The sequence below is a fragment of the Nannizzia gypsea genome, genomic scaffold (assembly GCF_000150975.2).
Source record: "Nannizzia gypsea CBS 118893 supercont1.3 genomic scaffold, whole genome shotgun sequence".
Classification (NCBI taxonomy): domain Eukaryota; kingdom Fungi; phylum Ascomycota; class Eurotiomycetes; order Onygenales; family Arthrodermataceae; genus Nannizzia; species Nannizzia gypsea.
Window position 1 is genome coordinate 2658856 of NW_003345199.1, and position 26137 is coordinate 2684992.

A 26137-nucleotide genomic window follows, 5' to 3' on the forward strand; every position below is an offset into this window, starting at 1 on the left:
AGGAAGTGATCGTCGTTAGCGCCAGTGACCGCAAAGCAGTCCGGAATGAAATGCAGGAGGGAGGAGAGAGAGGAGCAAAGCGAGCCAGGATGGAGCAAGGGAAAAAAGAAAGGAAGCTAAAAGGGAGAAAGAGAAATGTCCATGGGGAAATTCTCCGGGGAACTGGGCTTTGAAGGATTGGAAGAAGTATATGGGACAAAGGTAAAAAGACATAGTCGGGACAGAGGGCTTGAGCGTTGAGAAAGAGGTGCTTCAGCTCCATGAATGGGCATGGATTCAGACCGCCGGGTCGACAGCCGAATGGGCCGTGATGGCGAGCGAGGGCGACAGAAATGCAACTCAAAAAAAGGGGGAGGGGGCAGCACAAAAAGGTGCAGCAGGGTCCCCTGTGCCGTGACAAGCATTCAGGCGAGCGGACATGCAGCGAGATTCCCAAAAGGACGCTTGACAGAAAAGGTCCTAGTTTTTAGGACATGGGAAGCTTGCGCTAGCAGTGGCTGCCACTCTCTGCCACTCTCGTGGACTCCACATGGATCACATGGAGACTTGGAGGACGGGGTTGCACGGCCATCCTCGCAACTTGATGGTGTGGGATATATATACCTCCGTATGCGTGTAAGTATATATTTGGAGGGTCGTAATTTTGCAATAAAGTAAAAGACAGCGAAACAATTGGACGCTGGTTAAGCGGAGTCTCCTGGCCCGCGCTAGCGACGATTGGCCGTGACCAATTTTCCCTCTTGGGAAACCAGTCAATCGCGGATATGGGATCAAGCATCCGCGGCTCCATGGGGCGGGCTTGATTTGAGGTTGGGTATACTCCGTATGCCGTGCGAGTGACATGAAACAAAGGCTCTGGCCATGTGCTGGCAAGGCACTGACTGAGATGCCAGCCCAGCTCATCGCCAGAGTCTCGACACGAAGAGAATTCGAAAAGAAAGGAAAGAAAATAAACAAACATCGCCGTCGGATAACCTCAAATAAGCAAAATCAAGCCTTGCCAGGGTGGCCTTGGCGGGATGATCCCTCAGGGTAGGGCAAGCACGGCGACCATCCCATCGAGTTGGGACGACTTGCTTTTTGGCTTTCGCTTCGGCTTTGGTGAAGGGATCAAGGAAGATGTCCGGGATCGGGATGGGGATAACGATGGGTGGTGCAGGTGCAGATGGGATAGCTCGACTCTGCGACGCTCGACTTACCTAGATGATGGCTCAGCTTTGTGCGGACCCAGCTCTTGATCTCTTCAGTTGTCACCCTGCCCTCCTCTCCTTCTGCGTGTGCGACCACGAACGCGGCAACGGCTTCTCCGTAGCGCTCGTCGGGGACCCCTACGACGGATACGTTGGACACGCCGGGGTGAGCAAGAAGGCAATTTTCAACCTCCAGAGGGTGGATGTTTTCACCCCCACGGATGATCAAGTCCTTGATACGCCCGGTGATGGTGATGTATCCGTCGACGGACATTGAAGCTTCGTCACCGGTCTTGTGGACGCAAGTTAATTAGAAGTCGTAAGCAGATAAGAAGAAAAGAAGGTGAAGCAGAAGAAAAAGAACGAGTTAATACTCACATGCATCCAAACTTTTCCCTCTGAGTCTGGCACCATCACCGCGGCAGTCTTCTCGGGTGCATCCCAGTATTCCTTCATGACATGATATCCGCTGACAGCCAGCTCCCCTTGCTCGCCCAGAGGGAGTATTTGGCTGTAATCTAGAGGGTCGACCACTTTGGCTTCGACATGTGGAAGTAACTTACCTACAGTGTTCAGCCGTTTCTCAATCGGGTCGTCCGTTGCAGTCATCGTCGAGACGGGGCTCGTCTCCGTCATACCGTAACATATCGTCAGCTCGGTTAGATTGAGCGTCTTGTGTAGCTTCTTCATCAGTTCGGATGGCACGCTGCTGCCGGCGGCAATGCCAGTGCGCAAATACTGGAATCCTTCATACGGTACGACGCCGTCTGCAATGAGGTCGAGCTCCTCGATGAACATCGTCGGGACGCCATAGAGTGCCGTGCACTTCTCTTCCTGTACGGCCTTCAAGGTTGCTATTGCGTTGAAGGATTCGGCAGGGAAGACGATGGCTGATCCGTGAGTGGCTGTTGCCATATACCCAAGTATACATCCGAAGCAGTGGAAGAGCGGTGGAGGACAGCATACGATATCCTGGGGCGTGAGCAGCATTCTATCGCCTATCTGCACCCCATTGTTCAATATTGATCGATGGCTTAGACATGCTGCCTTGGGCATAGATGTTGTCCCGGACGTGAACTGAATATTCACAACGTCGTTTGGAGAAAGGCCCTGGTCAGGCAAAGCCTTCATATCCTGGGGGAGCTCGGAATATATTGACGTATACGGTGTGATGCATTTTAGAGCAGATGTATCAATTCGGCCGCCGTCGTTCTGGACTAGGACGACCTGTTTGAGGGATCCGATGGTAGACTCGAGCTTGGCGGACTGGAGATTGGGAATAATCTCTTGCAGCAAGGGAATGTTCGACTGAGGGTCCCTTCGAGGTAGGTTGACTTCCGTACTTATGATCAAGTGAGAAGCTTCTAGATGGCTGAGGGCGGAGGCCACCTGGTTGAAGTTGAACGATGGATTAAGAGGAACCTTGCCCATGATATTAGTAGCTGTCGGCCAACAAGCATAAATAGACAAAGATATGTACTCACCAGAACTGCTCCTAGTTTGAACAGAGCATACGTCGTCTATCGAAAACGAAGGCTATAGTCAGCTCAGCGGTTTCTCTCCCGGCTTGCTTCATCGTATCCTCACAATCGCATATTCCAGCCCGTTCCCCAGGGACACGGCCACTCTATCGCCCTTCCTGACGCCTGTAGATGCCAATCCACGAGCCAGGGAGTTGCTCCTTTGATCCAATTCTGCATATGTCACCCTCTGGCCCTGGTGTCTCGAAATAACCCTGTCCGGTCCCAACACCCATCAGTCCTCACCGAATAGCAGCACAGAACAGATAACATCAAACTAACGCAGTTCTATCTCCATGTTTCCTCACGGTATCCGCAAAGTAGCCGCCGACTGTCTGCTCGAACAACGGTGGCTGTGTCGCATAAGTTAGCCGTCAGCTCAATGATTAACAAGCGCGCAATACGCTGAGAAAGTCAAAAAAACCTCGGACGGGCCTCGAGCATAGCTCTGGCCAGATACATTCCGACTCTGAAGCACTCCATATGAGCTGTGACAGCTCCATCTCGTCCTCGGTAGGCTTGCGATCCGTCTGGAGAGCTGCCATGGCAGTGTCGTCGTTCCCCGCATAGTCGCCTGCTAAGAAAATAACTAATTCAAATGCGCCGCCTAAGGTCGAATGCCAGGAACGGGACGAACTGGCCCGGGGAAAAGAACGACGAACGCTAACAGAAAGGAATGAGAGTATCTATAACGAGAGATAACGAAAAGAAAACACGACTGGCCTTCACTGTCTCATGCTGCTCGACTGGAGGAACGAGCCGAGGGAACGAAGTGACGGTCAGATAGCCATTTATACTTGCGGGGACGGGCCCTGGAGAGATCCCAATATTTAGCTGGGCCAGGGGGGCTCGGCGCCCACTCCCGATAGCCGAGTTGACGCCTGGGGGTGGAGATGGTTACGGGGCAAGTTGGTTACCTAGGTACACTCTGCAGAGATCATAGAAGGCGATAGAGATGATAGGGTAGATAATTTGATGGGTTTGGCATCTAAGCTATCTAACTAACTAATTGATTGATCCTGTGGTCTCTGTAACTAATCGAACACGAGCAAACCCTCGCAAGGGAACAGACAGGATGGCAAGCTGGCGGATGTGGATGTGGATGTGGATGAATTAGCTACATGGGGCTTCATTCTTCTCATAGCGGTACTCGATAGGGCTTCCTTCGTCTACTGCAGAGAGGTCCCCGTCGGACTCAAGAACCTTTTCTATGCAGTTCGAGCTGTTGCAACAACAATCCCAGTCCGCGGAGTCTAGGAAGGAATCACCATAATGTACGGTTATTTCCTGCATTGGCTCGATACATTTCGTTGCGATGATTAACACCGCAGGGACACCCAGATAATTGCCAGGCATGAATTTAGCGTTGGGTTGACAAGAGTGGTTCACAAATAGGCACCAGTTATTAGAATTCACCGTAGCGGTGGTTGTAGCAATACCACGATCGCCTCCCGATATGAGAGGGTAGCTGTCGACTTGACGAACTGCCCTCCTAGGCGGCACTACTCTACCCTCTAAAGCTCCAATGGTGACACCTTCGCTGATTTCAATCAGAGAACGGACGCCGATTCCGCGGGTATCGCTACAGTCCATTAGCTGGAGAAAAGATGGGTTGACAGGCATTTTTGTTTTTCCAGAAGAGCGACTGCAGCAGCGGCAGCAGAGGCAGAAGTGGTCCAGTTTCGAGCATGATGTACATATCCCTACAGCCATGAGAATGGGTTCTTCGGAATCGCTATTAGGGGATATGTCACCGGTATCCTCAGACTCTTCCTCGATCGGCCGCACATGCTGTCTGACGGAAGAATAAAGGATCTTGCAGAATGTAAACCGATTGACTTTTTTAGGGGACTTATAGAGTCCTCCTGTAATATCGTTGACAACTAAGTTGTGCGGATAGTAGTCAGTCAGTCGTTTCCCTTTAAAATACCCATACGCAAGCTCCAGAGAATGCAGTCCAGTTCTAGCAGTAAACGGCCCTCTAAAATCTAGATGGGTAACCTCGGCAAACACCTTGATACTGGTACGATATTGATGAAGGGCGGCTACCATGACATTCCAAAGCTTTGGCTCGAGACCCCATAACATTTCCCTGAAGGTATCCGCTTGCACCAATATCAACATATACTCTAGGTCTGGGATCTTCTCATAGAGATTGTACCATCTGTTTCGCATCAACAGGGTTCCGTGGTCCCAGGGGTCAGAATAGTAGCCCCAGGGTATCGTGTGTGCCTCGTACCCGTCCGTCAAAGATGTAGATATGGATGGATCACTGTCAATGACGCCACTGGCAATTGGTAACAACATGTCGACCAAGGCCTGTACCTGGCCACGCTTTAGGTCTTTATGGATCAGCATGTCAAGAAGGGGATCAGCTTTTGTATGTCTCAAGGACACGGTCTTCGCCAGGCCATTATAAATCATGGAGATAAGATAGTTTATAATGGATTTTTCGGGTTTTTTGTCAGATATCCACCATTTCAAGAGAAGGTCTTTGTAGACATGCAGCTTGGTCTCTGCCTTGAGCTTTTGGATGATATTTGGTGTCTCCAAATCATCTTTAACTGGTGGCTCTGCCATCTTGAACTCATTGGCACCAAAGTAGCTAATGCTAACGCGTTGGTGGTCGAAGCAGCATTGCAATGCTGGTGGTTGGTATCAATATATATAGGTGAAAACTTTGCTGCTTGAGCGAGCGAGCTAAAGGGAAGTTCCGTCAAAACACACACCCTGCTCCAATTACAGAGCTGCAAAACAAACCACATGGGTATCTTCCATCAAATTTGACTAGATTCTAGCATCTTCTTCAGGTATTCTTTGTTACTAGGGAGAGCGGCGCAGGCAGGTCTATAATCTGGTACAAACATGAAGAGCTATACGAGCAACATTGATAGGCAACGAATAGAAAACAAAGCCATCAAAAAGCTGCTGAAGCCTTCGTAGTGAGCATGGCAGTGTTCTTTTTAGTAGATACCCCACACCATCTGATATCGCCATCTCTAAGGTAGCATCTCAATATCATGACGTTACGATATTAAGATTATCCAATAACAGCAGCAAAAGGGTAAGGATAAGTGGTAACTCGTTGCAATACCGTATACCCGTGTGCCATTGGTGATGACCGTGAGCTTGAGCTCGTGCAGATACGTGCAGAGATTTTGAGCTCCAAATATGGCTGGAAGCTGACTAAGCTACATATTCTGATACCTCCCTATATACTAGCAGAGGGTTATTACTATTATTATTATTCATTATGCTCCTATGCAGTCAAAGACTATGAGGAGTCCTATATAAATACAGAAAAAGGGAAAAACAAGCTTTAGCCACCTTAAGATTCAATTTTTAGGAAAACTGCGAGTTGGTAGTAGTGTATATATTTTGTTGTTTCTTTATTTATATCTGGGAGTATTCAAAGGTAGGATCTGAAGTATTCATGACCTAGTTTTAGTTGATTCCTAGTAGGTCAGTACTTTTTAGGCCAGAGTAGACTTCCGTATCATATGGTAATAGCGGCGTTAACAGGCGTGTTATTAACTTGATAATGGTGGTGTTAACCAGCATGTTGTCGATGAGTAGGCTCGTGGTGATGGCGGCGTCAACCGGCGTGTTGGTGTTGATGCCGCCAGAGTTACTAGCAGGGGGTATATCATACTGTATCTGATAACGACGGTATGTCCTTGCTATCGGACTCTCCATTACTTGGAAATGGCGTGTAAAGTTCGTGCACCTTGGCCTCAACAAGTTCTGGTGCCTCCCAGTCATATGGGTTACCATCTGGTAGTATTAAGAGGGCTTGTCCAGCAATCCAAGGCAATCGATACTTTACCTTCTGAGGGGAGGTTTCCGGTAACATTGGCATCATGCTTTTCCTTCAGCACCATTAGATGGCGCTTAATAGCAGCCCGGCTAGGAATTCTTGCAATAAATCACAGACCCAACCAACCACTTTTATTCCAGGCATTCCAAATTGACTCTTTTCACCGGATATACAAAGACCAGCTAATTCTAATGAATAAATAATGGCCTCTAGGTCCTAAAAATGCTCGAAAACGAACCTACGGATTCCAGAGCACACTTCCTCATTCCCATAAGTGGTCTTTGGGCCTTTCACCCCAATATCGTCAAGGGAAATCCTTGCTAAGCCAGGTATCTCATCCTGCAGAACCTTCTCCAATATCCTAGCGAATTGAGCAACTGAGTTGCTTTATCCTTATAGTAAAGTAGTTTGCCTAAGCAATCCGTGTTCGGTCATAATAGCAGTCATATCCCTATCCAAAATATCCAAGGGTATTTGATCGTATCCCGAAAATAAGTCACAAAGGCTCGTTATAACCATTACTCCAAATTCCTCTGCGAATTCATCAACATTCGGCGGTAAATTCGCATCCCGAAGGGTTAACTTATTGAGCTTAATTGCAGAATTAATATTCCCACCTTTAACAGCTCGAAGGCTCCTTATAACCGCATTGGAAGACCAAGGAAGCTCGAGTAACCGGAGGCAATTAATATCTATAAAGGGACGGCACCCAGAGGCATCTAAGGTGGCGAAACTAATAAACTGGCCTATCGGCGGATCTTGTAAATGGTGGTTATACCACATTTGGCCTCCATTGCAATCTCGCCGACGGCAAAACCGAGCTCCAGGAGGCCCTCCACCTCTCTGGCGCTCACGGGCGGTGGCATGGCAGCAAAACGAGGCCAAAAAGACGATATTTAGCGAAACCTGGAAATATCATTTGAAGCTGTTGGGTAAGAATCTCATCTGTAGAAGTCATAAGATAGCGGCGAATAGTATATTCTGTAGGTAAAGCAATACTTCGATTGCCAGCAGCCATCTGTAACATATTTTTAAAATGAGCGCTCTCAACTGTATGAAAGGGTATTTCAATATTGTAGTCTTCCACGATATCGATCGTGTTAGCAGTCTCTTGCAACCGATCACGAAGCTGCTGGCTCATCGGCTTCCAGGCAACAGGGCCAACAAACAGCTTGAAGAGGTATCCTTCCGAGCTCCTTCTGGTGGTTGGATCGCCACCGAATGCGGCAGCGTCGCTTGAGATTTCAAGTGTTCTCTATTTGTGTGAGAAATTCGTGTGTATGAGAGCCGTCATATTTGATAGACAGATCTTTGGTGTCTCGCAGGTAGCAAATCAGTCGATCCAGCTGTTCGGAGAACGGAGCCTATCTTCGGCTGGTATTCCGTTATTCAACCAGGCGTCGCTTTGCCTTCATTTGGAACGAGTTTGATGTCCTTTAATAGTGGTGTTGAAGCCTTCCTGCCATGTTCCAAATGGTAGCGTTTGACGAAGATTTCAATGTACGCCCGTTGGTTCAACCAGAGCTTTCCTGCCTGGTGGTCTCTGGTGACGCCAATGCTCAGGAACCATTTGGCCTCCTGCACACACTCGGGCTCATAACCGTTGAACGAAAAAGCAATGCTGCTTAATTAGAAGTACCTAGCGAATGGTGCGGATAGTGATACACTTTTGGCAAAGATTTGTTAGGAGGAGGCGGAGGCGGGAAGATGACGAATGCGGCCCCCGTGACTTTTCTTGTCGATCTCGATCTATAGTTAAGCAAACGTCAACTTGCTTGCTTGCACCAAACAGCTTCAGCTTCACACCTTCAGCACATCCAGAGCGAGCAAGAGCACGAGCAAGGCAGAGATGGTGCCAGAGATAACAGACGAGGCGATTGAGGCCTTCGTCTCGTTCACCAGCGCCTCAAGGGAACGGGCGATTGCGTTTCTCCAGGTAGGTTTAGATCCCCTCCTCCACCTTGCCCTCCTCTAGCTCGGGACACGCACTGCAGCCTGCTAACAGCTTCATTTTACATATTATAGCACAATAACGGTGACTCCCACAGAGCTATCAATGCCTACTTTGAAAACCCAGACGACCCTTTACCGCCGGTGAGCAAGACGCCCGTTTCCTAGCAAGCAAATGCGGAACTGACAGTGCATGGATAGGTCCAGGAAATTATACCAAGTACCTTCCGTGAATACCACAGCCCGACTCCCCAGAGTAAGCATGTGCCGCTCCCTCGATTAGCGATCAATGCTTCAATGGACACTTATTCAACCCCCAGCTAGTGTCCATGTGTTCTGACTTCTTCGAGGATCGTATGATATCGACCGTATAGATATTGGCGGCTTGTCAGCCCCGTCCCGTCCGCCATCACGAGTTGGCATCCGTGAGAAGAAGAACAATGTAGAATCTACAACGCAGACAACGAACACACCAGGGAACCCGAATTACTGTGAGCTCCTTATCGCTGTCCCTGTTTTAGTAGTGACGTAACTTGCGCTTACAGGGAGATGGTTTGGGGAAAATAGCGGACGATATTAACACCGATGGCCTTACGTTGGCGGAACGTGAAGAGCATGAAATGCAGCATGCGATAACCGCGTCACTTGGACACAATCTGCCGTCCGGAGACCAGGAATCGGGTGTTACGGCGGTAGAGGGTGCGAAGTTTGGGCCTGCGAACAGGGAACACTATGATACTCAGCTATGGGCCTTGACGCTCCCTAGTGCCATTTCCAGAGAGATGTCTATTGATCCAGACCCGGAGCTTAGGCGGAGGATTCACGGTACCCCTCGCTTCCTCAGGCCCGGGATAGAGTCAGATTATTTCCCTGCCTATTTGACTATCTTGCACTCTATACCCATAGCCAGGGAAGAGCTTCTTTGGAGGGACAGGGTGGCTTCCGACTACGGCAATGACAGCCAATGGTGGAATGGGCAGCCGGCTTTGACTGATCTTGACCCGGCAGATGCACCATGGGAAGACGCAGTGCATGAAATCCAGCGGTTAATGGCTTTCCTGGACCGCTCACAGCGAGCATTTGGAAGCGCGGATGTTCTATCTAATCTATCCTCTCTTAGGTGCTGGAGAGCTGAAGACAGAATAGCTACGTTTTTAAAATTATGGGAGGAAATCTCGCCCCCTGCGGAAGGAGAGTTGCCCCAGAAAACATTCTATTCTAGGGGTGTCAAACAATCGCTTTCGGAAGACGAGTGTGCCAATGAACCATTTTCATTGCTAGACCTTTCAATTGATAAGACCTCTGGAAGAACGCTATATGACCTCCTAGATGGGCATATATGGTGTGATATGCCTGGTAAAGACTTGGACGACATCTGGCTAGAAGAAGTTGCTCCCGTCTTTACGATGAGGGTAACCAATCACGACGGTAACCGGCTCGATTTGAAGATCCCAGCTGTTTGGTATCCTGACCGCTACATGAAGCACTGCAAGGAGTTTGCAGTGGAGCTTAGGAAACGTCGTGTGGTTGTTGATGTTGAGCTGGAGAAGTTGGGGGCGATGGTCGATCGATATCTGTCCAAGAAAGGAAGTATCTCGGTCGATACGATTGTACAGAAGGTCCTAGCTGGATCTCGGGTGGCTCTGACTGGCCCGTACCAGGTCGATGGGGCACCGTCTACCACACAGGAAGATGTGGTTGATCTAATTGAAAAGCTGAGAACATTGACAGAGCAGATTACTCATAAAATACAAGGTAAGTTCAGCACCGGTTATTTGATAGTCTATGACATGCTAATATGAAGATGCTCAGAATTGGAAGAAAGAAAGGCACAAGCTCTTGAGAGTCTTCGGCAACTTTCCAACTGCTTTACTGGTCAAGCTTCCTCCGCAGAGGAGGCTCCCAGACACAAGTACACACTCCGAGGGGTGTGCACGGAGCCACACATCTTTTATGTGCTGAAACCGCGGAAGCCGGACCTAGACCTGATGACGGACGATGTCCCTGACGTACCAGCAGCCGAGCAATGGCAGTGGTGGAGAATCAGCTTCTCGGTCGACGATGCGAAAGTCGGCAGTGCTGGATCCGCGAGCCTGAAACCGTCTAGCCAGACTGAACCATCTGCGCCCGGCCAAAGCGGTGGCAAGCCAGTGTCTAGAGCTACTGTAGCTGATAATGTGGACATCATTGGATACACGGCGCGTCCTGTGCGAGAGATCGAAGTACTCCATGCAGCAAAGGAGGAATCATCGAGTGTTGTCCTGGTTTACGCCAACGAAGAGGCCATGGGCTTCGAGGCCGGTGATCTCCCTGAGCCACTAAAGGTATGCATCAATTCTTTTCAAATAAGTAGGAAACATTCTAATTCTGGGTATAGAACTTCATTGACAAGGACAATGAGCTGTTCGAGCAAGAGCTTGCCGAGTTCACTGCCGAGCATGAAGAAAAGACAAACACCACCAAGGAGAAGGAGGAGGACCTTCTGATGGATGATGTAGCTAATGACGACGGGGAGGAGGGCGGTGAGAAGATAGAGGCCAAGGGACAAGAGATGCAAGAACGGACAGGACAGCATAGTGCGAGCATCATGCCTCCGCCGGCGCCACCTAGACAACGAGCTGGTGCTGGTGGGCAAGGTGCCCTGATGGACCAGATCACGGAAGAGAACGAGCACGACGAGGATAGCATGCAGGTTGAAGTAGAGACAAACGCAGCTCCAGCGGCGTAACTAGTCATAATATCATCCATCACTTCTTCGTCCATCTCTTTACCTCTTACCCAAGCAATATCAATATGTTACTTAAGTGTAGACTTCTTCCTAATCGGGTTAAGGTTTGGTTCCTGACAAGCAAAACTGACGTCAAGGAAAATCAACAATTAACAACAAACTGCAACAACTACTGCAACAACTACAAGCACAACAAGGGAACAGACGAGATGGAGACCGAATACACGACCAGCACCGCGGCAGACACGATCGAGCTGCTCGAGACTCGGCTTCGACGCATTGAGTTCCTGCTGACCGGCCAGACGAACTGGGCGGGCGAGCCAGAGCAAGCATCCGAACCCCCAGCTTCAGTGCGAGAAACAGTCTCTGCCCGTCTCGCGGAGCTCGAACATGGCCTTAGACGGCTCTCAGTGCGAGTCCCTGCCGTCCAAGACGTGCTCAAGCTATGTACGCCTGCCTACCATTGCCTACAAGGAATGCCTTTCGTTTTATGAGGTCTCTAACAGAAAGACATTTAGACTCACGATATCCGGACCTCTTCCAGTCTGCGTCGACACACACACCGCCTGCAACGATGACACCAGCAACCCTAGCCTCGATCGTGCTGTCATACGCCACAGCGTTCCCCGAAACAGCATCTCGACTAAGCTCGCTACAGGACCTTCCTATCCCTCCCGCTAGTGCGTCCACGGCCCTTGTCGAGCTTCAGCCACGACTAGACCGGTGCCAGGAGACGCAGAGACGTCAGGCGGAGGAGATAGCCGAGCTGAGGGTGCAGAGCACGCTGTTGATGAAGCGGTGGGTTGAAGTCGGTGTTGTGGGCGGCGGGGAGGTATGGGGTGAATGGGAGGAGAGGATGAAGATGGTCGAGAGGGGGGTGAGAAGGGAGGAGAAGGCGAGAGAGAGGGAGTAATCTCAACGGTGGTCGAACTTCACACTCTCTCTGTCTACTTTGAAGGTTTACTGTCCACGGATAGACGGTGAATAAGCGGTACACCTCCGGGGCCAGGCCCATACCAAATGGCGGATTAAGGACCAGGGGAGGGACGAGTATATGTTTGAAGGATGGGTAAAGACATAGCGTTGAGAGGTGGTGGGCTCTTCACGGTTTGATGTGATGCGCTACTGAGGCTCACTCCATCGAACTCTCTTTGGGAGAGAGCTGGTTGACTGGACTGCTCTGCTTGCTTCATCCAGGGTGAAACAGGAGGACGCACGACAGAACTCGTGGAGCCAGCGCTGGCCACTCGTCCAGCGTCAAACATGGATCCCCTCTCGCCGGTCGGAGTTTCTTTCTTGACTGCCCTGCTGATACATATACACAAACGTCCCGTCTTCAGGGGGGTACCACCCTCAGAAGCTAGAGTCACCGTACAATCCATTGGCAGCCACGACATCAAAGGACTTACACGCAACAGTATCTATCTACCAAGGGCGTCAACAGCATCCAGAGCAACTCTTCAAACCCGCCGGCGTCATCGATCGTCGAGCACACTGGCCTGAAACTGCCCCAACTCCACTGGGCCAGCGAGCCAGCGAGCCTCTTCTGCAGGCCAACTTGGCGCGCGCGAAACAAAGGCCGAATCGGCCAGAGAAGCAGGAGAAGGAGACCTGCCAGTGGCGTAGGACAGACAGAGGGAAAAGGGACTCTTCCACCAGTCTTCTCTCCGTCTTCTACTGTAGCTATTTTAATTATCGTCTTCTTGTCTTCTTATTGTCCCTTTGCTATTAATATAAAAAGTTCAAGACGCGGCTTAAGTAAGACTAAAAGACGCCTTTTTCTTCTTTGCTTTTTATTCTCCTCCTGAAAGTCGCTTTTTATCTTCATCTTCATCTTTCGTCTCTTCGTCTCGACTTCTTCGACTTCGTCTTTTCTTCTTCTTCCTCTTCTTCTTCTCCCGCGGCGTCTTCACTCTCGCTTTCTCCCTCCTTTCTTTTCCTTTCGTTCGTTCTGGCAACCTCTCGCCGCCCTCCCCGTCTTCAAAAGCCCCCTTTTTCTCACTCTGTCTCTGCCGCCAAATCCTCCCAGCCAGGCGCTGACGACTACTTTCGCCCTCCCTGCAGCGCCGGCTTAGATCGCTCTATTCACCACGGAAGCACAGCCAGATACTCGCCGATAAGGTCACTCTACTCTCTCGTTACGCAGTGAAGGTTCAAAGTCGGAGGTCGAAGTGCTGCGGCTGAAAAGTGTCACTCTCCAACGGCCGCAGCAGGTAAAGCAAGACGTTAACGTTAGCGAGCCTTGCCTGGTCAACAACAACACAAACGACTGCAGAGAGACACAGATATAGTCGGTTATATAGAGATACGCTGCATGCGAAGACGTGGATGGTCTCGCGTGCCGTCCCTGTCGCTATCTCTGTCTCGGATCCTCTATCTCTATCTCTACGATATCTAGATCAACCGCCACGATGGCGCGCTTCCAGATGAGCAACCTGGTCGGCGACCCTTTTTGCGCTTGCCACCGTATCGATTAGCCATGGTACGTAGGATCCTCTTTTTATGCTGTTTTTTTACTGATGCGTCTTTCTGTTTACCCATTGATGGATGCTGATTGTCTGTAGCTTGCGGTGGATCATTGGTGCCGTCTCATGCGCCATCGCCCATACGAAGGAAGTGGTTCCGAACTTCTTCTGGTGGTCGATTGCGTACCAGCTGTGCGTCCTGGTGGGCGTTGCGGTCGTGATGGGCTCGAATACCAGTCACATCTACGGCACGGCGGTGGGTTATACCTTTTTCTCTCATATACATATCTATATATCATATGTGTATACGTATTGGTTGAGTACTGACTTAGTGTGGACAGGTTGTTGGATACGCTGCTGCCGGGCTCGTCTGCACAACATTCATCCTCGATAACCTTGTCACCAGCAAGCAGGGCCCCAGACAGGCTGCCGGTGCTGGTCTTTTTTCTTTTTTCCATGGACGGACCGTACCGTGAAAGCTGCCTCCTGTGACTTGTGGTGGTACTCCGGTCCCCCCACTTAACATGTTTACCCTGGAGATCGTCTGGATTCTTCTACTTCGGCTCACCTCTCAGTCTGGCCCCAGGGCATACATCGACTCCTTTGCGCCTCACAAGGAACAGCCACACAGCTACCGCAACAGCAAACCCATCTCTCACAGCTACACTCCCCGTCCCGAAACCACCATCTCCTCCGCCCACCCACACATGTACTCGTCCGCACCACTCAATGGTTTCGACAACTCTTCGCCCATGACGGGCTTCAACCCCACCACTGCCAGCGCAACGGGCGTCCAGCCCATGCTTGGCTCGCAGACCAACCCCAGCACTGTGGGCGGGGAGACGGGCGAGATAGGACAGCCGACAGAGTACCCGTACCGTGCCAAGGCGATATATTCGTATGAAGCCAACCCAGATGATGCGAACGAGATCAGCTTCACCAAGCATGAGATCCTCGAGGTGTCGGACGTGAGTGGGCGGTGGTGGCAGGCGAAGAAGTCGACGGGAGAGACGGGCATTGCGCCGTCAAACTACCTCATCCTTCTTTAACCAATGCCCTACCTGACTTAACTCTCGAATTACTCTCGTCATCTACCAGAAACCGAAAAAAATTGCAATTGCCTGTTGCTTGGTTAGTTTTGTGTCATTCTGTTCTTTTATGATAGGGAAGGGGTGAAAAAAAGCAGTGTTCTGTTCCCTCCCTCTGGCTCCATCTTGGTGAAAGTATGGTATGTACACTGATGGATCTGATACCCTTTTGGCCTGCCTTGTTTCTTCGTCTCTTCGTTATTTCTTCTTCTTTCTTCTCTTTACGGCGCAATTCAGGGGCGGTTCTTGATTTCGTTGCTCTTCTTCTCTTCCTCTTGTAATGCCATGTCTCTCTTCCTTCTCTCCTTCTGCTTCCTTTGTACAATCTTGCAACCATCCTTGCCTTACCTCTCGTCCTGTCTTCATCCACTTACTTCTCTTCGCTTCTCATGAGAACAGAAAAAAAAGGATTCAAGAAACCTTTTTTTAACGGCTTTGATCTTTACCACCATCTTCTTCTCCTTCCTTAACCTTTGACAGTGCTTGATATGTACGCTTTACAGTCCTTCAACCCGTCCTATGTCTATGACTCCCCCTTCGACTTCTTTTCTATCTACCTGTTTACTATCGTGCTTTAGAGTAGGTAAGGCAGTTTTTAATAAAGAGATCTGTGATCCAGATATTTTTCTTCCCGCTTCGTAGGCCGTCCTATCCCTGCTTCCTTGACATTATGCTTGTATATACCAGAGACTCTTATATAGACGGTAGTTAAAGCAAAGCAATAACCGAGAGAGATAGAGATATAAAGGAGTCAGTCTATCCATCCATCTCATCCTATCTTTCAAATAAGACATCCATCGTAAAAGAGCTTACCCTTTACCCCTATAACCCGTACTCCGTACTCCGTACAGCTTTCCTTTTGAACACGAGCATAGCCGCCTGGGCGTGTAATAAACTTGCTATCCATCACATCCCCAGATTCGCCTTCGCCTCCCCTATTTCACTTCCACCAGCTACTCCACAGGACAAGCTGACAGGTCCGAAGAAGCAGGTCAAGCCACCAGCCATGTGTAGGACTAACTGATGACGGCTCAGGAACAGAAAGCTTCTAAGCGAGGATAGCAATAGAGAGAGAGAAGACAGCTGCTCCATCTGACGGAGATGGACATGATAGTCGTGATAGTCGTGATAGACCAGCATGACAGTTGTCCGTCCATAGCTAAACACTGCATACACCAGCCAGAAGACGAAGACGAAGACCAAGCATCATCCGTCTCTGTCTCTGTCTCGTCTCGTGTCTTCGTTTCTTTTTCTGCATCTCCCTCTGTTTCTGTATGTGTTTCTTCTCTGTTTGTCTGCGCAACCTGACCGTTCATAAACACGTATATCGTGTATCATGTATATCCAGGGGGTGACGGCCCGGCCCGTGAGACCTCAACCAGAACCTCCTCAGTCGATCTCTCTCCGTATCGTCTGTCTCTGTATCTTCTGTCTGTCCGTCTCTGTCTATCCTTGACAAGCCTCGATCCCTGCGCGGATCAACCTACGCCCCCGATCGCGGTGGCTGCAGCAAGAGAGACGAACCCGGCTTGTCCACGCATGCATCTCGACCTTTCTTGTCCTTCTTCTTTTTCCTCGCTCTCGCCTTGCCCCAGCCTCGTCCTGGCAAAAGCAGGGCAGGTTAGTGAGTGACTTATCTTAGTTGTCTTTAGCTAAAAAGAAAAAGGGCCCCCTTGAGCCTGCAACTTATCTCATTGGCAAAAGTAATAGTTTGATGCCGGTGCTTGGGGAGGCGAGAGTGAAACATATCCTCATCCCTGCTGTCTCTCTGTCTTCTCGCTGCCCTGGCCTGTCCTCTGCTGGTGTCTTGTCCTCTGCTTGTCTGCTTGTCTGGCTTCTATCTCGTCTCGTCGCTGCTCTACATGTCATTTCGGGCGTTTGCTTGCGTTTGCTGCCTGTGATCAATTCGTCTGACGCCCTTAACACGCAGCTCCCGTCAGCTTCCGCCAGTGCCATATATCATATCATATATAACACAGTCCAGCTATTACTACATATTAGATCCAGACTAAACAAGCCCTTACTCTCGGTCTCTCGGTCTCTGCTGTCTCTGCTGTCTTCCTGCTTCACGGCCATGCCGTCTGTCTGCGCGATGCCCGTCTCCTAGACCAACTGCTGCTGCTCTCCACCACCACTGCCAACCGTCGACCAAACTGTCGACCGTCAACTGTCCTTCAGCCAGCCACAGAAGGCCTTCAGACCCATCACCCATGCCCGCGGCCGCTGAAACAACCATGCCGGCGGAAAAAGAGCGTCGCTTCTCCCGTCTGACTGCGCTGCTGCGTCGCCCGTCGTCGTCTTCCTCCTCGTCCGCCAAGAACGCCGCCGCCGCTGCTACTGTTGCCTCTACTGCTGCCGGTGCTGGTTCTGCTGGTGCTGACTCTAACCAGCAACACTCGAACTCAGCGACGCCTGCGACCGCCAACAGCAGCACCAGCACCGCGCACAGCAGAGAGAGAGAAGGGAAAGAAGACGAAGACAGAGCGAAAGAGCAGGACGCGGACGACGACTCGACACAGCGACTCTCGCCCTGGACGTCTCTGCCCGACCAGCTGCCGAGTGCGTCCACGGCCTCCACCACCTCCACGACTCCTCCTACAGCGACAGCGACAGCAACATCAACAGCGACATCGAGGGCCCGGCGCAGTCGACCAGGTGAAGCTCCTGCTGCTGCTTCTACTGCTGCCCCCTTAAGGTCGCCGGACGAGGCAGATGGACACTCGACGACGCTGAAGGGCCACAGATTGGGCGTTGTTGACTCGCGGCCCAACAGAGCTGTCTCGCTCTCGGGTCCGTCGTCACAGCCTCTGCAGCAACATCTCCAGCAGCACCCACAGCACCCACCGGGACAGCCAATTGCTACGGCTGTACGGTCTATCGCTGCTCCCACCGCCAGGCAGATTCCCTCGCCGCTGATCGAGTCTCCTTGCTCCTCGAACCCGCCGCTGCCTCGCGCAAGACTGGTCAGCGTCGACGGTGGGAAGGACAGACGCTTCGACGAGTTCGCCTTTGCACCGCCAGGTAGCAACAACCAGGCTATCCAGAACATCCAGAGCATACAGAACGCTAGAGAGCCCTCGCCTGCACAGCTGCAGCAGCAGAGCAGGGTGCAGCGACAGTTCAGCCGTCGAGGGAGCGTCACCACTGGCGCTGCTCGACAGCTAAACACTTCAACGGTTGCTTCTTTAGCTTACGAAGACCCCCGTCAGGGCCTGCCATCGCCTACATCACCACTATCAACATCACCAGCGCCCTCGGGAAGAAGCCCACAGATACCCGAGCAGCAGCAGCAGCAGCAGCAGCAGCATCATCATCATCCGAAGGGCGCTGCTCGACGACCTACCATCGCCATCAGGAGGCAATCTCTCGTCCCCGCCTCCCAGCAGCGTCTCATCAACACTCTTCTCGAGCCACCCTACACCAGTGGCGCTGAATATTTCCCTCGCTCTGCTACTCCCACCATCCAGTTCGACATGATCAACCGCAAGGTCTGGGTCAAGCGGCCCGGCTCATCTCCCACCCTCGTCCTCGTCACGGAGGAAGACCTGGTCGACGACCTGCGCGACTCCATCCTCAAGAAATACGCAAACTCCCTCGGTCGAACCATCGACTCGCCAGATATCGCCATCAGGCTCATCCAGCGCGAACCTTCAAGCAGACACGGCCAGCTGGAACGAGTCCTAGGACCAGAGGAACCGCTTACTCGCACCCTGGACCATTTCTACCCTGGTGGCCAAACCATAGATGAAGCTCTCATCATCGAAGTCCCTCCACGGCGCACTCCAAAGGCATCCCCTCTTACTCCCTATGCTCACACAGACGACTCCCGAGGGGTCGAGCAACAGGGGGGTTACTTCCCGCCTATGCATATGATCACTCCCAACAGCGCTACTCTCAAGGACACCATGGTGTCTCCGCATCCAAATTCCATGCAGGTCATCAACACCGGCCAGGTGCCGCCCATCCCTTCGCCAGGAGTACGTGGGCCGTGGCAGCAGCCCGCACATCGAAGCAGCTATCATCAACATCAGTATGCAAGCTCTCAAGCCGGACCTGGCTCTCTCCCATCGCCCTCAAACGGTACGTTCAACATCTTTCTTTCTTTTTCTTTGTATCTAGATATTAACGGATTCACACATGTAGACTCGGTGAATCCTCATTCTTCAGCCAACGGCGCCCCTGCTGCCTCCTCACCTCCCTCTGCAGCTACTCCGCCCGCTCTCCCTTCAGAACAAGCTCCCAAAGCCGTCTCCCCTCCTTCCCGCGTCGCCTCTCCTCGTCCCAAGGGCCTTGAAAAGCTGAACAAAAACAGCAGCGCGACCTCGAACAAGTTTCCAACATCGCTACTCGACGGCGCAATTCCCCCGATCAACGTCCTCATTGTCGAGGATAACACCATCAACTTAAAGCTGCTCGAAGCCTTCATGAAACGTCTCAAGGTCCGCTGGCAGACCGCCATGAACGGCCGTGAAGCCGTCAACAAGTGGCGAGAAGGAGGCTTCCATCTCGTGCTCATGGATATCCAATTGCCCGTCATGAGTGGTCTGGAGGCCACCCGCGAAATCAGACGGTTAGAACGAGTCAATAACATCGGTGTGTTCCAGCGCTCGGCTGGACCGTCTTACTCTGCCTCTATGGTTGGGTCGACTCCTACCTCGCCTTCTGTCGTCGAGACGCCTTCCTCCGAGTCCGGCCCTGAAGAGGAGGTCAAGCCCGAGGACGTGTTGAATAAGGAGAACCAGTTCAAGAGTCCCGTTATCATCGTTGCCTTGACGGCGAGCAGTTTGCAGAGTGACAGGCATGAAGCATTGGCCGCAGGATGCAATGACTTCTTAACCAAGGTACGTCCTCCCTTTTTCAAGCTATCATATATACCAAATCTGTAATTCATGCATAAACTAACATAAATCCAGCCTGTGAACATCGTCTGGCTCGAGCAGAAAGTAACAGAATGGGGATGCATGCAAGCCCTAATCGACTTCGAAGGCTGGCGCAAATGGCGCGGTTTCACAGACGACTCTGCTATCTCCAGGGCCCTCAACAAGGGCAAAGAAAACACCAGCCCTGCCCAGACATCCGGAGACGCCTCTCATCGAAAGCTAAACGCCATCAAGTCCCTCCCGTCCAAGGCAAGCAACGGCAACCTCCAATCGAAATCCAGAGCCGCACAGGCACAGGCATCCAGCACCTACACAGACGGCACAGACGACTCCTCTACCGTCAGCTCTACCTCAACCGTTGTTCCCAGGATGGACGCTGGCGTGTCAACTCCAGTTGGAACAGCCCTTACACCTGCATCCGGCACGCCTACGCCCATAGCTACGAGGAGACTACCTGTAGCCAGCAAGGGGCAAAACGGCAACATGAACGGCTCTACGAGTCCACAGGCCTGGAAGAACAGCCAACGGAACGGTGTTCCTGTGGGAGCTGCGCCTCCTTAAGCTGTTCATCCCCTATGTTAATGTCTATCTACCTATTATCTACCTTTCCATGTTGATATCCGATGCATACCTTTCTACATACTTACCTGCATACCTACTTACCTACCCACTTACTCCCTCGAATAACCCTCTCCGTTCCATTTCTCTTCAAAACAAAAAATATTCATGAATTTGTTCCTTTTTTTTTTTATTCTTATCATTTCATACCATTCCATACCAGTCTATCGTGATACCATTCGTTCTGTTGTTTCGTTTAGTTTCTCCTATCTTCATCTCCTTGACTGACTGACTTACTTACTGATCGATTGGGCCGGGAAGCATCGTCGTTCACATCCATACCATATCATCATGTTCATCGTCTCGTTCTCGTTCTCGTTTTACGTCTATGTTTCTTGTAATGGAGGCTTCTTCATCGTTTACTTACATATGCGACCATATTCTTACCTAATTCCGTTCTTTTACTTAACTTTCCCCATATGTATTCATTACTATTACTTTCCTGCTTGCCTGCTTTGCCTTCATGGCCTGGGATGGATTACTCTTTTCTTTTCTTACATATGTTACGGCCGCCTTTTCCTTACATTGCAGATGTCAGTTCAAGTTCAAGTCCCAGTTCCAGCTCAGCTTCGGGATCCAGTTATGTTTAATAGGTTTAGCACAGCATGGGCTCCAGTCGGTTGTCAGTCAGTCATGTCATGGCGCGGTTTGAATTATTTGATTTAAGACAGCATCCATTCATCCATCCATCAGATAACTACCTAATAACCACCAAAACTTGGAATTGATTTTTTTCTTTTCCAGATGATTTCCTTGTTCTGTGCAGAACTTAGAGTCTTAGTATCCTTGACCGAGGTACGCGTGACATGGCATAGAAGGCTTCGGGCTTTGCGTACCAGAGACCGACGCTCTTAGTCGTGAATAGCCGTTGGCAAATGCATAAGTACGCTCGTATGTATGCATGCATGTGCGATGCAGCATGTAGAACTGTATCCCACCGGTTCGCACGACCCGCCCGTCACCCACGACACGACACAACGCAGTGATACATGACCAGCATGAACCAACAGCCCAGTTGAAAACCCTTCCCGTCCAATCCAACCCATCCCCTGCTCCATCCTGCCCGCGCATCTAAAAATCCTGAACCCCCGTCTCCCCCGTCAACGCCAACTCCCCCCTTCCTCCTCCCGCATCATCAACAATCCACTCCGGCTCCTGCTCGTCAAAATACCTCTCCTGCTCCTCGCTCATATCATCATACTCCTCACACCCATCCACATCACCATACTCGAACTGATCATCTGCACCCTTCACAAACCTCATCTCCATCTCGTACCGCCATCTCTCTTCCCCCTCCGCTTTGGAAGTCGGTATCTCATCTGCGTCTTCGGCTAGTATCTCGCCATTAGGACCACGGCTGTATGTAAGTAACGAGCCCGTGGCCGGGTTAGCTAGTGCGTCCATTTTAGCTTCTGCGCGCTCTAGGTCTGCTTCTAGCATGCCGGAGTGGCCCTTTGCTCGGCCCTCTGCTTCGCGCTCGCTGGCTGTTTGGAAGCGGCGTATTAGTCGGTCGTAGAGGAGGGGGTCTAGAGCGTTAGTTAGCTTGCGTAAAGCTGGGGATGGGGTTGGGGATGGCGGTACCGGCTAGTTCTAGGGATGGAGAGAAGTATTCGGGATGTAGTTCTAGATAGCGCTTTCGTCTGTTTTTGATCTGTATGGATGCTGGTGGGTTCGTGGGCCGTGGGCCGTGGGTATGTGTCTGCTTCTCAGCTTGGGGTATTTCTCGCCTTGGATCTGTGGTCATGGGGAATAACGGCATTGTAAATGCTTTTGATTGTTTAGATGTGATGTAGCTGGATATATAGGGTATCTAGGAGTTGGATATCTGGTAGTAGTCCTGATAGAGCTTGCATGTTAGGCGAGTACTATAAAACGCCAAGCAAGTGATGTCAGATTTGAGCCTCCAAGCTGTCAGCTTTAGTGCTAAGCATTTCTCAAAAACAAGCAATGGATGTAAATAGTTAGATTATTGAGATGTTTGCCACGGTTAGTATCAACTCTGGGCTTCTTGGTTATATCCTGCTGTACTAGATATATAGATGGGTTTTAGACTCTATGAACCCTTGTACTGCATCACTCTTACTCAAGATAACCTACCCCAAGAACACCGTCTTATCATCACCATCTCCTTCCCTATCTATACCCCCTCCCATCCTCTACTCTTTCTATCTTCTATCTTCATCTACTCTTCATCTTTACTGTCCCCTTAAATATTAACATCCCAACTCGGGAACAGATCTTGCCACTTTAAGGTCGCTTAGTCCGCCCTTCGGCTTTCTTCGGGTTTTCCCCACGCGAAGCGGCTAAAGGTGGGGTTAAAGCAGCGTGCTCCATCGCCCGATCCAGCCAGCAGTAACACTTCTGAATCTCCAACTTCAACCTTCAACGTCGCGTCGCACCTTGACATCGCAACAAGCTGAAGGCATTGGGAATCGTTCTTTGTCGAGCATGTCCATACCTGTGGTGTAGCTTGTGTCTTCGGGTTTTGGTGCATAGACTTGTCCACTCGTGTCCATTTTTCTCTCTGGTAGAGCCCCAGGTCGACACAAACCTTGAAACACAGCGTTTTTCTGGACACATATACCTATACCATTGCACGATGGCGAAGCCAAAGTCGACGCCATCCAAGCCAGCGGCTGATAAGAGCCAGCCTGCTGCACCGACTCCAGCAGCTAGAGCAACTGTCCGCGGGTCGGCAGCTGCCCCGGAGAGGACGTCTTCCCTGCCAGAGCTGTGCGTTGCTGGCGCCGTGGGAGCGGCCGTGATAGTCCTTGCTGGAGCTTATTCCTATGCATCTCAGTTGACACTTGCTCCTATCTACGGCTCGGCTCCTGCTGGAAAATACCACCATGCTCTCACTTTGATAGCAGGAGCCGTGGGATCCTTTGCCCATACTCTGGTTCAGAAACACGCCAACCCCATGGTCACTCTGCCAATCCTTACTTTCTACATTCCTACCATCCAGTTCTTCTTATTCAAGTTCAGCTACACCCTCGGACCGGTGATGGGGCCTATCGTTACCGAAGCACTCACCTTTGCCCCTCTGGTTGCCTTGTCGGTTGTTGTTCCCGGTATTTTGATACAGAAGTTGCACTTAAGCCCGAAACTGAAGCAGGGCATGGAACAAGGAAACATCATAGCAGCATATGCACTTTTCAATACCGCCAAGACACAAATTGAGCAAAACATGCCCTCTTACCTTGGAACAAGCCTTGCAATGACCAGCATCGGCCTTCAGTTCATCATTGCCGCTGCTCAGGCCATTCTATTACCGTCTAAATGGATCGTTCTCGCTATCCCTTCTCTCTTGTTCACGGCTATGTTCAACCATCACGTCCCATTGCCACACAACACGGGCTTGCTCAATGCTTCTCTCAAGGCGGATAACTTTACCCTACTTCACCGTCAGGAGTCCTTGACTGGATACTTGTCTGTGCTGGAAAACACCGATGCCAAGTTCCGAGTGATGAGATGCGGCCACAGCCTTTTGGGTGGAGAGTGGCTACCACATCTAATGACCAAGGAGGCCAAAGTATCCGATCCAGTTTTCACTGTCTTCACTGCTCTTGAGGCGGTCAGACTTGTCAAGGCGGAGTCTCATAAACCAGAGAAAGCCGACACGAAGAAGAGTGCTCTAGTAATGTAAGCCGCCCTCATATACCTCTTATGTCTAGAGACACTCCGCTTACATAAATTATTCTAGTGGATTGGGTATTGGAACAACCCCTTCAGCCTTTGCTGCTCATGGAATTAACACTACTGTTGTGGAAATTGATCCCAATGTGCATCAGATAGCAATGGACTACTTCGAGTTCCCCAAGAAAGTAAACACTGTGATTGAAAACGCAGCGACATTTGTCCACCGTGCCAGACATGAAACTCCGGTTCAAAAATACGACTACATCATTCATGATGTTTTCACTGGAGGCGTGGAGCCCTTGGACTTGTTTACTCAGGACTTCATGGAAGGACTTGATACCCTACTCGATGACGAGGGTGTTATTGCCATCGTAAGTTTGAAATAGTTCTGATGTAGTGGATATCACTAACGTAAGCTACAGAACTACGCCGGTGATATTGCCCTGCCACTTGCTGGCCTGGTGGTTCGGGCTATCACATCTACCTTCCCATCTTGCAGAATATTCCGTGACAACAAACCGCTACCTGGCTCCTCGTCCAGAAGAGACTTGACCAACATGACCATCTTCTGCAAGAAAACACCTGGTACCATCAAGTTTAGGATCCCTCGGCCTGAGGACTACCTTGGAACGTACTCGCGCAAGGAAAACTTGGTACCGCGCCTCGAGTTTAGCCCTGGCTCCTTCGCGAAAGATGCTGAGGGTAAGGAGGATGCTTTGGGCCCAAGTGTGCCAAAGGAGCTCGAATACTGGCAGTTCCAGGGTGCGATTGGTCACTGGCATGTTATGCGCAGTGTTCTCCCGGACACCGTCTGGGAGAAGTGGTGATTGCAGCGGGAGACCTCTTCCTCAAAGCAATTTGTTCATTGACGTCTATAGCGGTGTATTTTCTATTATTTATATTCTAGTCTCGTAACGTGAAAAATTCGTAACCTCGTGTGCAAAAAACAGATGTATACTAGATAGCATGAAACAATCAAACGCATGTCTTCCTCAAACCTCAGTTCGGGCAAACCCCAGTCTCCTCGGCGATGATATTCTTCTTGATCCGCTCGATATCCTCGTCATTAAACCCCATCTCCCGCTTCATATACCCTTCCACACCCCCATACTCTTCATCCAGCCACTCCATCGTCCCAATGATAGCGGCAGCACTTGCGCGCGTCATCCTCACCGCCGCATCCCGATCCCCGTTAACTGAAGGATGCTGGAGCAGCTTCTGAATGAACACCTCCCGCAGCCCATCCAGTCCAATCTCAGTGAGCTCGTACTCTTTCCCAATAACTTCGTTATCCGTCACGCCAGCAAGCCTCAGCACCAACGCCGCAAAGACACCTGTTCTATCCTTTCCGGCCGTGCAGTGGAATAGCAACGACTGCGTAGGCTGGTCTCGAATATGTTCGAAAACAACCTTAAAGGCGAACTTTGCTCCGCTGGCGAGAATGTCTTTATAGGCACGTATAAATCCCGCAGGCCATTCATCGGTAGCGTAGTCCTTATATCTTAGGGCCAGGTTGGCTGGGCTTGCGTCCTGGTCTTTAAACACAGGCACATGGGCGCATGTGGTGCCTGGTATGTCTACGAGCGGATACCGATCTATTTCGACATCGGAGCGGAAGTCGTAGATATACGATATGCCCAGCTCATCGACAAGAGTCTTTGCTCCCGTGGGTGTTACGCTTGATAGGTGCGCGGACCGGTATATGAAGTTGCGCCGTACTGATGTGGTGGGGGAGACGGTGTAACCACCGACATCTCTGAGGTTGTTGACACCTTCTACAGCGTAGAACGGAGGAGACGGTAGAGCAGGCTGTGAAGGGGTGTCTGACATGTCTTTTTTGGCCCTTTTTCTCTTTGTGATGAAGTTGTTAATTTGATTTTGGGCACCGTTGGTTCTTGCGGTGATGGTAACTGATATATGGGTGTTTCCTTTGCTTTAGAAGTTGTTCCTGAAACGAACTGCCGAGGCCCAGTGAGTTTAAACTGTCAGATTTCCTGCATCCTCATTTGCCCGAAGAAACATGCCGCCCATAACGGCCGAAGCCCATGTCATAACTTGAGCAGACTTGATATCAAAATGTCGTATCACGTCTGAATACTGTTCTTGGGATGAGATTGTTATATTTTTGACATCATGTTCGGCGAAGGATAAAGGGTGTCGATCTAGCTTCCTTGCACCTTTGAATAAGAGTTCTCGAGTCTTTCGGAATCCCTAGCTCAAGTAACCACTGGAAACTCTGTGT

The 26137-nt window shown here is 50.7% G+C and overlaps 10 protein-coding genes across 10 annotated transcripts; 5 read left to right on the forward strand and 5 right to left on the reverse strand.

Annotated features, from left to right (window-relative positions):
- Positions 1-1110: 1110 nt before the first annotated feature.
- MGYG_04435 (short-chain-fatty-acid-CoA ligase) lies at positions 1111-3255 on the reverse strand (the record flags this gene model as incomplete). The annotated part of the gene is made up of 6 exons (XM_003174210.1): positions 1111-1482; positions 1569-2612; positions 2675-2710; positions 2778-2925; positions 2993-3063; positions 3115-3255. 6 exons carry the CDS (start codon positions 3253-3255, stop codon positions 1111-1113), a joined length of 1812 nt encoding a protein of 603 aa, XP_003174258.1.
- A 568-nt stretch (positions 3256-3823) lies between these two features.
- On the reverse strand, positions 3824-5290 carry MGYG_04436 (hypothetical protein; the record flags this gene model as incomplete). Its single annotated transcript, XM_003174211.1, has 2 exons — positions 3824-4306; positions 4418-5290. 2 exons carry the CDS (start codon positions 5288-5290, stop codon positions 3824-3826), a joined length of 1356 nt encoding a protein of 451 aa, XP_003174259.1.
- An 864-nt stretch (positions 5291-6154) lies between these two features.
- On the reverse strand, positions 6155-7393 carry MGYG_04437 (hypothetical protein; the record flags this gene model as incomplete). The annotated part of the gene is made up of 5 exons (XM_003174212.1): positions 6155-6341; positions 6379-6579; positions 6766-6866; positions 7050-7219; positions 7306-7393. 5 exons carry the CDS (start codon positions 7391-7393, stop codon positions 6155-6157), a joined length of 747 nt encoding a protein of 248 aa, XP_003174260.1.
- A 983-nt stretch (positions 7394-8376) lies between these two features.
- MGYG_04438 (ubiquitin interaction domain-containing protein) lies at positions 8377-11205 on the forward strand (the record flags this gene model as incomplete). Its single annotated transcript, XM_003174213.1, has 7 exons — positions 8377-8463; positions 8553-8621; positions 8679-8733; positions 8828-8968; positions 9045-10232; positions 10290-10801; positions 10855-11205. The coding sequence occupies 7 exons, from the start codon at positions 8377-8379 to the stop codon at positions 11203-11205; spliced, it is 2403 nt and encodes an 800-aa protein (XP_003174261.1).
- A 209-nt stretch (positions 11206-11414) lies between these two features.
- Positions 11415-12118, forward strand: MGYG_04439 (hypothetical protein; the record flags this gene model as incomplete). Its single annotated transcript, XM_003174214.1, has 2 exons — positions 11415-11652; positions 11724-12118. 2 exons carry the CDS (start codon positions 11415-11417, stop codon positions 12116-12118), a joined length of 633 nt encoding a protein of 210 aa, XP_003174262.1.
- A 1485-nt stretch (positions 12119-13603) lies between these two features.
- MGYG_04440 (hypothetical protein) lies at positions 13604-14719 on the forward strand (the record flags this gene model as incomplete). Its single annotated transcript, XM_003174215.1, has 4 exons — positions 13604-13687; positions 13770-13862; positions 14012-14137; positions 14246-14719. Exons 1-4 carry the CDS (start codon positions 13685-13687, stop codon positions 14717-14719), a joined length of 696 nt encoding a protein of 231 aa, XP_003174263.1. The 5' UTR covers positions 13604-13684.
- A 2273-nt stretch (positions 14720-16992) lies between these two features.
- On the forward strand, positions 16993-20199 carry MGYG_04441 (response regulator mcs4; the record flags this gene model as incomplete). The annotated part of the gene is made up of 3 exons (XM_003174216.1): positions 16993-18838; positions 18902-19599; positions 19672-20199. The coding sequence occupies 3 exons, from the start codon at positions 16993-16995 to the stop codon at positions 20197-20199; spliced, it is 3072 nt and encodes a 1023-aa protein (XP_003174264.1).
- Positions 20200-21327: 1128 nt separating this feature from the next.
- On the reverse strand, positions 21328-22015 carry MGYG_04442 (hypothetical protein; the record flags this gene model as incomplete). The annotated part of the gene is made up of 2 exons (XM_003174217.1): positions 21328-21782; positions 21838-22015. 2 exons carry the CDS (start codon positions 22013-22015, stop codon positions 21328-21330), a joined length of 633 nt encoding a protein of 210 aa, XP_003174265.1.
- Positions 22016-22855: 840 nt separating this feature from the next.
- MGYG_04443 (spermine/spermidine synthase) lies at positions 22856-24722 on the forward strand (the record flags this gene model as incomplete). The annotated part of the gene is made up of 3 exons (XM_003174218.1): positions 22856-23898; positions 23960-24266; positions 24318-24722. 3 exons carry the CDS (start codon positions 22856-22858, stop codon positions 24720-24722), a joined length of 1755 nt encoding a protein of 584 aa, XP_003174266.1.
- Positions 24723-24894: 172 nt separating this feature from the next.
- MGYG_04444 (hypothetical protein) lies at positions 24895-25725 on the reverse strand (the record flags this gene model as incomplete). Its single annotated transcript, XM_003174219.1, has 1 exon — positions 24895-25725. The coding sequence occupies one exon, from the start codon at positions 25723-25725 to the stop codon at positions 24895-24897; it is 831 nt and encodes a 276-aa protein (XP_003174267.1).
- Between the last annotated feature and the right edge of the window lie 412 nt (positions 25726-26137).